Source organism: Antechinus flavipes, chromosome 3, assembly GCF_016432865.1.
Source record: "Antechinus flavipes isolate AdamAnt ecotype Samford, QLD, Australia chromosome 3, AdamAnt_v2, whole genome shotgun sequence".
NCBI lineage: Eukaryota > Metazoa > Chordata > Mammalia > Dasyuromorphia > Dasyuridae > Antechinus > Antechinus flavipes.
The window spans coordinates 416,664,255-416,680,291 of record NC_067400.1 but is presented as its reverse complement, the minus strand read 5'-3'; the positions used below and the strand labels follow the sequence as shown (position 1 = coordinate 416,680,291).

The 16,037-nt window shown below is 32.3% G+C and overlaps 1 protein-coding gene across 1 annotated transcript in view; it reads right to left on the bottom strand.

Moving 5' to 3' along the window:
- Positions 1 to 16,037, bottom strand: part of CIR1 (corepressor interacting with RBPJ, CIR1) — a 39,411-nt gene that overhangs the window by 17,185 nt on the left and 6,189 nt on the right. Inside the window, exons 6-7 of the mRNA XM_051991103.1 lie at positions 15,846 to 15,894; positions 14,153 to 14,270 (exon numbers count right to left, since the gene is read on the bottom strand). Of these exons, the coding sequence (XP_051847063.1) occupies positions 14,153 to 14,270; positions 15,846 to 15,894 (167 nt within the window). The remainder of the gene's footprint in view (positions 1 to 14,152; positions 14,271 to 15,845; positions 15,895 to 16,037) is intronic.

The window sequence follows — 16,037 nt, the reverse complement described above, 5'->3', positions numbered from 1 at the left end:
AATTCTATGAAATTCTTTGGACATTTTGAAATGTCTTATAGGAAAACATTTTGTATTAAGAGTTTTAAAAGGGGGCAGCCAGGTGGAACAGTGGATAGAGCACCAGCCCTGAAGTCAGGAGGACCTGAGTTCAAATCTGACCTCAGACACTTAACATTTCCTGGCTGTGTGACCCTGGGCAAGTCACTTAACCCCAAATTGCCTCAGCAATAAATAAATAAATAAATAAACGAAAAAAAAAATATATATATAGATATACATATATATCTATATATATGTCAATATAAGCCTGGAATGTCAAACTCAAGAAACTAAAATCATGCAAATGAATTCAATATATTTGCTCATGAGATTCAAATTAATAAAATTCTAGAGTATTAAGTTTTACTATTAGCGCTCATTGAGGCATATTGGTAAATATGGGTTTTGGAAGGCTTCATTAGTGAAGCACAAGTTTGAGAGATACCACCAAAGGTTTTTAAAGAATTATGGGTCAAGCAACAGATTGCTTTTATCTAACATCTGAGAATTCACCAGAAAGTTTGTCATCAAGTGATCAATTTTTTTGGTCATAACTTACTCTAATATGAGTGGACATAATGCTCTCACTAATGAAATAAAGACTCCTGACATATATATGTTTTGCATTTTTAAAAGTTATTTTTGTAACAAGATCTTCTGAGCAAGTGACCCAGCAGAATGTTGTTGCTTTTTCTTGCCAATCCAATCCAATCAAACAAGCACTTATAAATAAACTTCTGCTATGTTGTAAAGCATAGTGTTAGACTGGGAGTGGGGTAGAACAAAAACATTCTGTTCAATGAATAAAGGGACAGTGATCATTGAGAAGCTTACAATCAATATAATACAATAAATAGTTAGAATTATATTTCTAGGGTAAATATTCAGTAGGAAAGAGAGGAAACAATTATTTTTAGCAGCAACAATAAATTAGTCTTTATATTTTAAAAATCCCATTAAAGTCTCAAATTGTCACTTTCCTTTTTTTTAAAATAACTTTTCTCAGTATTTTACTTTTCTAATTATGTGGGGTTTTAAAAAAATGTTTATTAAAGCTTTTTATTTTCAAAACATATGGACAAATAACTTTTCAACATGGACTCTTGCATAACTGTGAGTTCCAAAATTTCCCCTCCTTCCATTCCTCTTTCCTAGATGGCAAACAATCCTATATATGTTATACATGGTAAAATATATGTTAAATCCAATATATTTAAACAAATTTATACAATTATCTTGCTGCATAAAAAAAATCAGATCAAAAAGGTAAGAAAATTAGTAAGAAAACAAAATGCAAGTGAACAGCAGCAAAAAAGAGTGAGAATATTATGTTGTGAGGAAATAATTATTAACACCACCTTTATATAATGCTTAAAGGTTTAAAATACTTTCCTTACAACAATACTGTGAAACAGGTAGTGCCTGTATCATCATTCCATTTTACAGATGAGAAAATGAAGGCTTAGAGACATCATTTACTTAGGTTCACAAAGCAAGTAAGGTTCAAAGGGAGGGAAGAAATGACCTGGATTAGGTGGGCAGTGTTACTTGTAGGCAGCCTTGCTTTTCTGGAAGGACTGAATGATGCGGTTTAAACTAGTAGACTAGAATGGCAAGACTTGTAGCCTTTCGAAGTAATACAATAACCACAGAAATACCACAGAGTTTTCAGACCATAGCCCTGTCTCATGTTATAAATAAATTAAGGCTCAGAGAGATTGAGTATAACCCTATGCCACACAGCAAACAAGATTTCAAAAAGCAGAATTCAAATCTAAGTCTGACTCCAAAGCCCAATATTCTTTGCATGGTGTGATTCATCAGAGCAATTTGTTTTGTTTTAAGCCCCCTAACCTCCCAATTATAGACTTAAAACTTAGAATAAGAGATTATTTCATCCAAACTTCTTATTTTACATATAAAGAAACTTTGGCCCATGGAATTTAAGTGACTTAAATAATACAAGTGGTAGGTGGCTGAGTTAGGTTTTGAATTCAGGTTCTTTGATGTCAAATTCTGCTTTCCTTTCACTCTGCACCACATTGCCTCCTTTAGAATAATAAAGTGTTTATGTGAAAAAATGAGCTACTACTAACTTCCAATGAAAAAATAAACTTTAGCAACTGGTCAACTTGACTGGAATTAAACTAGCCTTTTCATTTACTGAAGGATAACTATATTACTGGAAGTTATGAGATTAACTTATTTAGGGCTTTTTAGTATATTAGAAAATGTACTACTAATAACAAAACAAATTTCAACTGTTTTAAAATATTAAAATTAATTAAAAGGAAATCCTGTACTGAAAACATTAGATTTAAAAATAAAAAGCTGATAGCCAAACTACTATGCACAAGAATATAAATAAGAGGTGCTAACAGTTATTGGAGAAAATAAGAGATGTAATGTACACAGTCATAAAGCTAGTCTTAGTAGTCATTTAATGAACTCTATTTTAATATAAACAAACATTTTATATGGATTCAGTTTATTACTGAAATCTACACATTTCACATATAATTTCTGCTGTTATCTTGATGATGAAAACGGAAACTTAAGAAGATCTTATCAGCGGAAAACATATTCTAAACCAGCTTAGTACAAAGAAGCATTTTGATTGCCTAATTTAACTTTGTAAAGGAGTAGTAAAGCTTATAGTTGGTCTCTGTAAACCTCACAGCTGGAACATTCTAACACTACCTTACAGTTTCAAGTGATCAAAGTAAGTTACTTTATATACTAAACTAAGAATTTCATAATAGAAATAATGCAACACCAGGGGGTACGGTTATCATGAAATAATTACACTCCTAGGAGATTACAGACACAAGGCTGTACCCCAGGGGTGTGATTATCCCATGATAACCACATCCACTGAAATTGCCTTATTGCAAAAATAATCTCTATTCACTGGTGAGACATTATTCAATAGGTGATTTTTTTTTTAAAATGAAAAGATTGTATTTTTTAGCTCAAATCAGCAAGTGGATTAGGAAATTGGTCAGTTTATTTTCCTTGGCATTCAAACTTTGAATACGGGATTGTTATTACTTGCTTTCCTGTTTGATACAGTATAGCTTTGATTTTGTTTCTGAGAAGCTCTTAGAGTTTCTATTATCATCAGACAAGTATTTCTAAAGGTTACTGCTAAGTTACTGTTCAGGCCATTCTTAAAGGTGGACAATTCAATGGCACATCTTCTTAGCAATAAAAACTAAACTAAGCTCCAACTAACTTAAAAGACACTATCTAAATCCATAATGAATTAAATAAACTCATGACATTAAGCATACGGAGTGAAGTGATTTTTTTAAGACAACATTCCATTTATTTCCATACTTAAAAAGATGCATACTCACAGGGCTTTAAGGTTTATAAAGAATAAGACTCCTACAAGGTAGGTTATGGGTATTATTACAGAGGTGCGTGCAAAGTGTCGGCTCTAAAACCATATCACCAAGATGCCACTTATCCTAGATATCTATATCTCAATCTGTTCCTTTAGAAAATGACTTGCCCAATGTCATACATCTAAGTAAGTAGTATATTAGCATTCAAACCTAGATCTTCTGACCCTCAAGTCCATAACTGTATGGCACTAAATATGGTTGAATGATTTATATTTTGTAGTTTGTCTGCCTCCACTAAATTCCTATAAACAAGAAATCAGATGGTCAAAGTTAGATGTTTCTTTAATAATACTATTTATGATTGTTTTTAGCTTTATTGTACCCTTATGAACCATATAACTGGTTCATAATGAGAACATTATCTTAGGGAGGTTAGATGCTTAAAATATTAGAAATATCACTAGTCTTTCTCCAACTCTTAGAAATGACAATTTTTTTATTTTTTAGCAATTTTAAGGCTTCTATGCTTTTTTCATATTTCCAGGCAGTATGTTCTTGTCTTATATTTCTAACTCTTCCAAACTGTACTTTTTCAGTTTTTCCCCTCTTGTGTCTTTTCATTGAAACAAGAAAAGGAAACTGGCAATCACATAATTTGAGAGTTGAGGCATTCCTTTTATTAGCCATTTAGTCTAACCCATGTATCAGAGAAGAAATCGACCACTTTACTAACCTATTCCACTTTTGGACTGCTCTAATTGTTTTTTTTTTTTTTTTTTTAACTTTTTATTGACAGAACCCATGCCAGGGTAATTTTTTACAGCATTATCCCTTGCACTCACTTTTGTTCCGATTTTTCCCCTCCCTCCCTCTACCTCTTCCCCCAGATGGCAAGCAGTCCTTTATATGTTAAATAGGTTACAGTATATCCTAGATACAATATATATGTGTGCAGAACCGAACAGTTCTCTTGTTGCACAGGGAGAATTGGATTCAGAAGGTAAAAATAACCCGGGAAGAAAAACAGAAATGCAAGCAGTTTATATTCATTTCCCAGTGTTCTTTCTTTGAGTGTAGCTGCTTCTGTCCATCCTTGATCAATTGAAACTGAATTAGCTCTCTTTATCGAAGAGATCCACTTCCATCAGAATATATCCTCAAATAGTATCGTTGTTGAGGTATATAATGATCTCCTGGTTCTGTTCATTTCACTTAGCATCAGTTCATGTAAGTCTTGCCTGGACTGCTCCAATTGTTAAGAAGTTTTTCCTGATGTTGTCTCTTTGCAATTTTCACTCATTGATCCTCCTGCCCTCTGAGACCAAATGCTACAAGTATAATCCCTTCAAGATAGCCTTCCAGATACTTGAAAACAGCTAGCTATTAGTGTTCCCCAAGTCTTTGATTCTCCAGGCTAAATATTGCAAGTTCTGTGTGTGTAATTTTTAAAAATTTAACTTGAAATGCAAAATGAGAAAAGAAAAAAAAAAAAAAACATTGCTATATATACACTGGAGACCACGAGAGGGCTCAATATAAAACAAGAAATTTCCATTTCCAGAAAAAAAATATATAAAATAAATGCTTTATATTGTTTTCAAAATTGCTTAGCTTTTCTTCCTTTCTTTGTTGGTTTTCTTTTGCTCTTTGTTGCGTACTTTTCCTTTATTTTTTCTCCCTCCCTGCCACTCTAAAAAAGGCTACAAATAAATATGGTTTATTTACACACACACACACACACACACACACGACCATACTATGCTTTTTCCTCCTATCATCTATTTCTCTGAAGATGAATAGCATCTTCCTTCCTAAATCCAAGTCTTTCCATGTTTTTCTAAATTAACCAGCTCATCATTTTACTTTGTCTGAGATCATGATTATTATCCCTGTTTTTTTTCTTTACATCCTAAATTCTACTCCTGCCCTTTATTTTATCTTTTTTAAAATAATGTTTCCTAAAAGCAATATAATGTTGAATTCAAAGTTTTAATCTATTTGTTTCTGTTTTATGAGTAAATATGTTCCATTCACATTCTAATCTATAATTATTTTTTGCTGTATTTTTCTCCTTCCTGTTTTTTCTTCAGTACCCTTCTGAGTCTTCCTCTTCACTCTGCTTTACTTTTGACCTGCTACCTTGACCTATTCATTAAATTCCACAACCTTCTAGGAGTTCCTAATTTATCCTCTTCTCCCATTTTATTCCTTTATCCTTACATTTTTTTTTAATTTAGAAGATTTTATATTCTTTTAGACCCATTCCCAATAATAAGCACTACCCATTGCCCCCATTAGTTTTTTCTATATCAATTTTTCTTTTTATGCCTCATTCATATTTGATAATTTTTCCTTTTTAAAATCACTCCCAAAACTTTAATTTTTTTAGAATCAATCATACTCAGCTAAGTCCACAGTTTTTTGAAACTATTTAAATAGTGATATCAATCATAAGAGTATGGCTAATATTTTCATATATACAAAGTAAATGATGAGACCTTCTAAGAACTCTTTTTGTGGTTGGGATCACATGACATTTCTTATTGAAAAAGGAGTAGCTTTTCTAGCTCCATTATCTTTCTCTGAATATGAACCCCAATCTTCTCTAAGGGTTCCTTCTCCCTTTTTTCATCCTCATTTTTTGTTTGTTTTGTTTTTGGCAGCTATTGAGGTAATCAACTTGCACTTTGTAAGTATGAAGAATGATGCCCCAAATCTCAGGTCAGGGACTCTACTCTATTGAAAGTACCCACAACCAACAAATTCCCTACCCCTTGGTACTGCACTTTCCAGACATGTGCTAGCTCCTCCCTCATAGCTATATACACATTTATGCCTCGACAGTGGAAGGTTCTTCCATCTTTTCCTACTCAGCCTTCAGACCTCTACACTATCTACTAGATTAAAGATTATACAGTTGAGGCTTCCTCTCAACCCAGCTGCTCCTAGGGCTTGTTATTTGTTGATTCTGCCGAGTTAGCCTGGAAGCATCTGCCAAGTATTATTTGTGCCAAACTTTCACCCCCAGAAGTCAGGTTTTTTCCTGGGGTCTACTCAAATTGCCTTAAGTGGAAAATTGTGTTATCCCTTGTTTATTTTTCTGTTCTGAGATAATGTTCTGTCTTTTTTTTTTTTTTGCAAAGGAAATTGAGAGAACAGAATTTTCTGACCTATGCCACCATCTTCCCAGAATCCCCCCAGTTGTTCAATATTTAATATTTTGAGATGATATTTATGAGGGACATTAATCTATATTTTCTTTTTTCTCCTTGGTCTCTCTCTGGTTTAAATATCAAGATTATATTCCTATTTTTTTTAAAGACCATTAAAAACAAAGAACAGATCTCCAGTTCTTTCAATGTATTTTAACCTAATACTATAAAACTTTAACCCTATAAATTAAGTCATGTCAAGAAATGACTGATATAGACTTATAAATGTTCTTCCACTGGTATTTATGATTCATAATTAATTACATATGTAGTTTTATGTACAATATGCAATCACAATAAATTAATACAAAAAAGTATCTTAAGTTATATGTATTAATTTGGATTCATAAAGTACCATTATATAGATATATATTTTTCTTAATTCTGCACTTAGGACCAGAAAGGGAAGCATTTCATACACAAAGCAGAATAGAAAAGGATGATTACATATAAAATCATGAATCTCGATAATGTACATCTTGCTTTTTGTAAAATACTTTTCTATTGAAGAATTTTGGTCCTAGTTCTCAGATAACTATTTGTTATTTATTTCTGAAGAGAGAGTGTATGTAAAAATTCCCTGAAAAGTATGAAAGTGTTGAATGATAAGGGATTCTTTTGTGGGGTTTAGACTTTGATTTCAACATTATAAAAAGTTGTCTTAAAGACCTAGCTAATAGTGTTATTTGGGGCACTGAGAAATTGAGATTTGCCCCTTTACACAGTTAGTAGCTGAAGGCATGATTTGATATGATTTCAAGGGCTAACCTAGAGTAATCTTCTCAAGGGACAATTATATAAATTGGCAACAGTGAATGTGAGCAAGTTCAAATCCCTTAAGAACTTAACAAGAGAAAAATTACTGACTATACATTTAAATTTGGATCACCTTTATTTTGTGTTACTGCCAGAATTTGAGCTAACATATATTCTGGGATACAGTGTCATAGCTTTTCTAATTTTCTGTATCTTCACTAAAAAGAACTAGGAATTTAGATACAAGGCAAAAATCACAGTAAAGTAAATACAATCAAGCATTAAACTCAAGTTTTGATAGAGTAGATAAAAATACATTTTGTGGATAACTTTTATATTGTGAGATTTTATCACATTCTATAGCTCAAAGCTTCTTAACCTGTGTGGTTTGCAACCCTATAAAACTGCCCAATTGAATGTCAGGTTTGCAAAAAATTCGGCATAGTAAAAGCTTTCTTAATGCAACTAGCAAAAATTAACTCAAAATCAAACATGTTAAACATGTATCATGTGATTTCATTGCAGCCTCTATTCTGAACATACAATGTGTGCACTTTTTACTTTATATGCATGAATGCTGCCAGAAACACCTCTGCTCAGATTTAAGACAGGGTCATATAAAAATTTCTTAGATCAAAAGGGTTGCTAGTGAAAAAAATTTAAGAAACCCTATTAGAAGTTAAGTTAAACGCTGTTAAAGTTAAGATCTCTATTTTCATGAAAGTTTACAAACAATAAATCTAGATTTTTAAACTAAGCTGGAAATGTTTTGACCACAGAGCATGTACTATGTTCCTCATTTTTGGAAGTGACCAGTTAAATTTTGGGAATTTGATTACCAGAAGATTGGCCACAAAATAATGCATTATTTAGCCACAGTAACTCATAAAAATGATCTAAAATAGAAAAATGTTTTATATGCATGATTGGAAGAACCATCTACTTCACAGACTTAAAAAAGCATATGTATCGACAATCTATTTCTTTCATTTTAGAACTGTTAAGTTCCTTTTATAAAGTGATTATGGAATATCTTATAACATCCTAAGTAACAGACATTATAGGCATGCAGAATAAAATGTAAAGCTAAAAAGTTGAAGGCATATTTGTTTGGTATTTTCATGACGAAATGGAAAATGAACTTAAGAAGCAAGTTAGGAAATATTTAGATTCTAGACTTTGCATTTCATTCAGTTGAGCCAAATTCTTTGTGTCCTCATTTGGAGTGTTCTTGGCACATTTTATTAAATTCAGAATAATTTAAGTTTCAGGCAACCCAAAGCATAGTAGTTTTTTCAGGGTAAGGATCAACAATGAAATCAAGCTTGTGAATTACCAAAGATAGGATGGGAACTAATGAAGATTTAGGACAATGAATTGATCAAGACAGTTGCTCTACTTAACAGATTAATTTTTAGGATCCTTTAGTCTGGAAAGATGATGACAACAAAGAGGGAATAAAATCAAAGTCTATAAAATTAGGAAAATTTTGTAAGGGGAACATCCTTCATCAGAGTCCAGAATAAATTAAATTGAACCAGTTGCCCATGGATCTCTGATCGATGTAAATTGAAAACAAAAATTTTAAGTACTTTACAACATAGTGGGTAGTATTTTGGAAGCTCATTATATTATCACTAAAGAGGTACAGCCTAAAAATAAAAAATTGGGAAAAGGCAAAGATACATTTACAGATGAAACACACATAATAAATTGCTAAGCAAAATAAGGATGCTTGTCTCTAACTTTTAAAAGTGACATCAAAGAGAACTACATTTTTCTACAGTACTTGCCTTCCTGCCTCTTTTAGAGTCAGATACCTGAGTTGAATGAAAAATTTAGATTTCGTCATTAGCAATTTATATCTGGATGAAGTATTGACTGTTTTTAAAAATTTAGACTAAGTTATTGATTTTATAACTTTAAAGATAAATATGAACTGATGATTGCTACTTATTCCAATCAATTAAATTTAAAAATGCTTCACCATGAATTTACAGATATACTGTATTTGTTTAGGTCACTTGTAATTCTGTAGTAATTCAATGAGTTTGACCTACCTATGCTTTGGAACTCTTTATATCAACATTCTATCAGTTTTCTACCACATTGGTTATTAGATGATAAGTTCCTTCAACTCTCTCCTGTTGGCCCTAGTGATTTATCTATAGCTAATCTGTTAATTTGGTTCATTTGTGCATTTGTGTGTTAATCCCTACGTGATTTGGCCCCTCCAACTTACAAGTCCTTAAAGGATAGTTTGGGAAGTGGTCTATACCTCCCTAACATCTTCCTCTGTGAAAAGGAAAGGCACAGAAAGTTGCTTTTTCCACCTCTGAACGTGTCTATCAGTCACAACAAATAAAGAGGCCTGCTAATTCTCTAGCTTTTAGATTTTAGTTCTGAAGAATTTGGGACAAGCATTCTAAGGAAAATGTGTGAACTCATGAATAGAATCAGTCTAAGAGTCAGCCTAAATTATTTTTTTGAAAATACCACTTGGGCCAGCTAAGTAGTTCAGTAGATAAAGCATGGGCCCTGGAATCAGAGGAGGAACTGAGTTCAAATCTAGTCTCAGATGCTTAAGATTTGCTAACTATGTGATCTTGGGCAAGTCACTTAACCTCAATTTCCTTGGGAGGAAAAATATCACTTCTATCATGTTACTCACCTGCTCAACAGTTTTTTAATTTTTTTTTCCTATTGTCTATGTATGATAAACAGTATCAAATGCATAGTCTCTAATCATAATTTAGAATGAAAGATTGAATTACAATGCTAAAATTTAACTAGAATTTTGTTTCAGAAACAAGATTCACTTCAGTCATCTTTTAAGATGTTAAATGAGACATGAAGTTTTTGAAATCTGAAGAGTTTAACACTAGTTCACCCACCTTAAGGCAGAAGGATTTACTAACTTTAATTATTAGCTAAAGAACAAACCCAGGGCATTTGCTTATTTTCTTCCCTAAGCTTTTAATCACAACATGAAATTAAGGTTGAGTTCAAAGATATTAAGCTTTACTTAGTGGTATAATCTAAAAAGAGCATTATACAGAACAAATTTAGAATCACTAAAAATATAATAATGATGACATCATTTTACATTGTGCATCTGTGTTAAGATTGGAAGAGGTACACTTTTTTCATTATTAATTAATCCAGTCAATACTTAATTTAGCTTTAATTTTACTTACTGTACTAAAAATGGTGTTTTGTGTGTGTGTGTGTGTGTGTGTGTGTATGTGTGATTAATAAAGATGTTCTGCCCTCAAAGAATTAATACTCTAATAATGGGAAATCATTACAACATATTATTAAAGAACTACTATTTTTCTTTTAATTTTTTTTCATTTTGTGATAAAGACAGAGTTATTGGAAGAATTTTTTCCAGAACCCTAAATGAACTACTTGATATGGCAAACAACAGTCACTTGATTTTTCTGAAAAGCAACTAACTGGTTTTACAGGATATAACTGAACTTATGTCCTGGGCATTTATTAAATATAAGTGTGTCCCACTGAGGCCATTTGATCAAGATGATCTTAGTCAATCAAAGGTATTTCTTCTAATTTTCATCAGTTAAAATAATTTTGTCTACTATTGGATCAAAGAAAGAGCAGACCCTAGAGTCAAGAAAATTCAAGTATGAATTCTGTCTCTAATACTCCTTAACTGTATGATTCTGGCCAAGTCACTTGACCTCTCTGTGCCTTTTTCCACAACTGTAAAATGGGAATAATATCACCTATCTCAAAGGTTGTTAGAATCAAATGAGTTAACATGTATACAGTGGCTTGCAAACCTTAAAATATTATATAAATGTCAGCTACAGCTATCTATCTGTTTCATAAAATACAAAAGAAATTTTAAATGGACACTTGAAAAATCTTACTAAGAACCAATTAGAAAAGATTATACTTATTGGATTGTTCTAAAATAAGTTTCTTAATCATTACTGTTTCCCATGTTCTAATCTTATATGACAAAGTTCTATTTCTTCTGAGAATTTTGAAGGTATCAGTTATGTATGGATAAGTATTCTTGTCATGGGTAAGAGCATAAATTGACATTACAGATATAAAAATACTTCACACACAAAAAACAAGAAATAAAATATTTCACAAAATATTTTTAAAATTATATCATTAAAGTAAGGAACTATTGTTATTAGATTTAAAAAAAAATGCAAATATTTTGAATTAGGGATTACCTATCAGAGATAATGGTACTTTGTAGAGAGATTCTCCTATTCTCTCAGTATAAAAAAATGGCCATGGAAATGAATGTGGACTGTTTGCATTTTTGTTTTTCTTCCCAGATTATTTTTCTTTTTAAATCCAATTTATCTTGTGCAACAAGAGAACTGCATAAATATGTATACATATATTGTATTTAAGATATATTTTAACATGTTTAACATGTATGAGACTGCCTGCCATCTTAGGGGAGAGGGTGGAGGGAAGGAAGGAAAAGTTGGAACAGAAGTGATTGTAAGGGACAATGTTGAAAAATTACCCATGCATATGTTCTGTCAATAAAAAGCTACAATAAAAAAAATATATAGAAATGCTGATGAAGATGAGGAATAGAAGCATATAAATTTGGAAGGCCTTGGAGAGAATTTTCTTCCTGCTTAGAGAAAAATGAAAATTCAATAAACATACTACCTATTTTTACTTTGCCTCACAGTTAAATCCTATCAGCAGGTCCTTGTTAAATAGAGGATTACCATATTTACTTGAACTCCTTTCCATTCTGAAGAGGAAATTTTTAAAAAAAAAAAAATCTCTCAGAGTAAGATGTTGTGTTGCCAACAGAACATCTCTGAATATTTGCTAAGGGAAGCTAAAATAACTACTATACATACATCTTCAATTATTCTTACTAATAAGAGGTTCTTCTTGGGGAGAACTTTCAATTATGGCTACAGTATGTATTGGTGATACTGATCACTGGAGCATTCCTGATTTCAAAAGTCCACTAACAATCTTAAGAGTGCCCTTGGTTAATCCTGTCAAAGCAGAGAACATTTTATAGGAGGAAGTGAGTATTTCTTTGTAAATATAGGACAATGGAAAAGAGTTAGATCTAGAAGTAATCTCTAGAGGATGGCCTCTGAGATTACTTCTAGGTCTAACTCTTTTCTCATGATTGATGGTAAGCTTTTGAAGGCACACAAAAATTCGTGAAATGAAGAGGGATTGAAAACTTTTTTTTTTAAATTACAGAAAAAAATTACTTTGCTTATCAAACTTTTGGAGGATACTTTAGTACCTCTTCACTAGTGGCTCAATAGATGGGGAATTATGGGGGAAAAATACATTTGTTTTCTCAAAATTGGGAGGTACATAGAGGAAAAGAATTAACTAATCAAATTACATGGCTTGAAATATTTAAGAATTAGAGAGAAAACAATGCTGTAACCGAAATAGCTAATTTTACATAGTGTTTTCAAGTTTATAAAGATACTCTACATCATTTCATTTGGCTGGTCCTCATAGAGTACTATAGATTATTATCTTCATTTTATAAATGAGAAAACTGAGACACACACACACACACACACACACACACACACACAGGCTCTTTCACAGCTAGAATAAGTGTTTTGAGACAAGATCTGAACCCAAATATCCAGACTTCAATTCAGGAAGGACTGTAGTCAGTGTCCCTTAGGGAATTTCTATACCAAAAGACCAAAATTCTTTTTTATTTCTCAGTACTGTTTTATATAAGAAGCTAGACTTACAATGTCACTAGAAAACTGGGAATTCAATTTCCATTCCTGTGGATCATGCCAAAACTGATCCTAAAGGATTAACATCAAATTCCTTATGTCAGGAATAAGCATCCTTTGGCCCCCAGTCTGAATCTGCCTTGCTTGAAGAAGTAAAAAGCTTTTGGGAGAGGTATTTGTTAGCATTGTCTGTGTTCTGGCTTAATTTGGGAGTAGAAGCGCATCCCTGGCTCTCGATCTGAACTTTTGTTCTGAGTCTGGGGTCCAGAATATGTGGTTTAGCTCTCAGTTTGAGCAACTTTATGAACTTGGCACTAAAGGCCTGGAGTTTACAGCTTTTATCTCCATTTATTCTCTGTATGACTGACAGTGTCAGGTGGCTTGGGTGGGCCAGATGACTTCTAACAATCCTCTTAGCTCTAGATGCATGATCCTATGTGATTCACTGCTAAAATATAGACACAATCAGGTTTTAATTCATTTTTGGCAAAATATATAAATAGAAAATCAATTTAATGAGAGTATTATATACACAGTAATACAAAAAAACCCAGAAGATTGTAATAATAGCTAGCACTTAAATAGCACTTTAGGATGTGTACTCTAGTTTTCCTGAACTCAGTTTTGGCACTCTGTCTATTGCAGCAAACTAGCAGCTATGAAGAGATGACTGGCTTTCACTTTCACCTGCTTTTAGAAGGAAGGAGTCAGAACACGAGAAACGCCTATTTTAATCTTTTGGATGTGTTTCTATCCCTCCTTCCATTTTAACAAACTTAACAAAACTGGTAAATATGCTTAAGCCTTACAACAATGGGCAATGATTCTAGGTCCAGAAAAATCACATTTAATTTTAACAAATGACATATAAAACAGTTTTGACAATATAACCTTTCTGATCTAAAAATACAACCTTAACTTCATTCTTGAAAAAAATGATGTACCAATCCAAATATGAGGCAATCAAAAAAGTTGTATTTTGTCTTCTTTCCATGTGTCCTAGATGACTCCCCCTCTTCTCCCTCCTCCCCTTCCCCATATATATATATATATAATATCTTCCATTGCCTACCTGAGCCATCACTGGAAACTGAACTTGCATTGATTCCAGAAAGACCAAACAAAGGACATTCTCTATCAGTGTTGACGTGACCCCATTTGTGACATTTAATGCACCTCACATTCCGCACCTAACAAATCAGAATTGTTGTTATAAGTTACTGAATATTCTGCAGATTTTCTTGCTATTTCAACTCCTTTATTCCTATAAAGCATTGAATTTAAAGTACTCTGGAATGACAAGTTTTGATTTATTTTTAAAGATTTCCAGGAAAAAAGATGTTATGCTATCCTCTTGCAATTCCAATCCAGTGACTAACAATTTTAACTGTAAGGTAATTCTAATATTTAATCTAAATCCCTACACAAGTGAAATTTAAGTCCCCCCCCCTCCCCTTTTACGTTCTTACATATTAATAGAACGATTATCTCTTTAATATGGCAGTTAAGTTACTCCCTTAGCCTTTGTTTATCTAGGCTCAATTTTTTTAATAATAGCTTTTTATTTTCAAAATACATGCAAAGATATTTTCAACATTTACCCTTGCAAAACCTGTGTTCCAAAATTTTCTCCCTCCCTTCTCCCTACTTCCCTCCCCTAGACATCAAGTAATGCAATATATGTTAAACAAATGCTTTTCTTCTATACATATTTCCACATTGATCATGCTACACAAGAAAAATCAGATCAAAAAGGAAAAAAAAATAAGGGAAAAAAGATCAAGCAAACAAAAAAAATGGTGAAAATATTATGTTGTGATCTATAATCAGTCCCCACTATTCTCTTTCTTGTTTTAGATGCTTCTCTCCATCAAAGTCTATTGGAATTGGCCAGATTCAATTCTTTATAGCTTTTCTGTACTGTATGTAAGAGCTCCTTTTGGATTTAGAAGCCGTAGCAGACAGATTTTTTTTTTTTTAAATTTTCAAGTCAAGAGACAAAAACAAAAATATACTAGGTTACTTTAAGGCAGGGATTGGCAAAATATGGCCCATGGGCCAAATCCGGCCTGCTGTTTCTATATAGTCCATGAGCCAAGGACTTTTTGTATTTTAAAAAATTAGCTCCCAAACTCAGATTGGGAAACAAAATATGATCACTCAATGTTTACAGAAGGGTCTCAAGGAATTCTGTAGAAAGTCTCAAAAAAGAAGGGAGTCCAGCTGTCAAGAATCCTATCCTGGGTGTGTTGTTAGTTCTTTCTCCTTTAAGTATGTGAAAGGATTAGAGTCCAAGTTGGAGTTGGTATATGTTTGACTCCTCTTTTTCTCTATAACGAATAGTGCTTTAGGTTTCTTGTAGTTACTGTGATAGAAAAACATGAACACATAAAAAAAAATATACTTCCACAGCTTAGCTTAAGTTAAGTCCACAAAACATGATGACAAAATCTTCAGTATTCTGGTGACTTAGTGACCCATAGTTAATATGTCCTTTTCTAGATTCTGACCAAAAATCTCCATAGCTCTCAAGAGACCAAAAGCTTGAAGCAACACCCTAGGTTAATAGTACCTCATACACATAACTATCTTGTCCATGTTTTATCAGAGTCCTTATATCTGTTTATAACCTCTGAATTTTCTTTTGTTATCTGATGTTAATAAATAGAAGGTGTAACACTTGTAAAAGTGTTGAATAGTATGATTGAAGAAAATTTTATTATATGTAAATAGTATTCTGACAAAGTTAAAAAGACATCATTTACCTGAATACCAAATGGCTGGTCTCTGATATTCATGTCATCTTTTGCATATCTATTAAGTACAGAAAATGTACATATTGCAAAAACTGAAAGTCAATCATCAGTAACAATCTGAAAGTTTAATAATTCCTAGGTTATTGCAATTTTTCATTTCAACAAGCAAATTATAAAATCATTATTAGAAACATTCTCAAT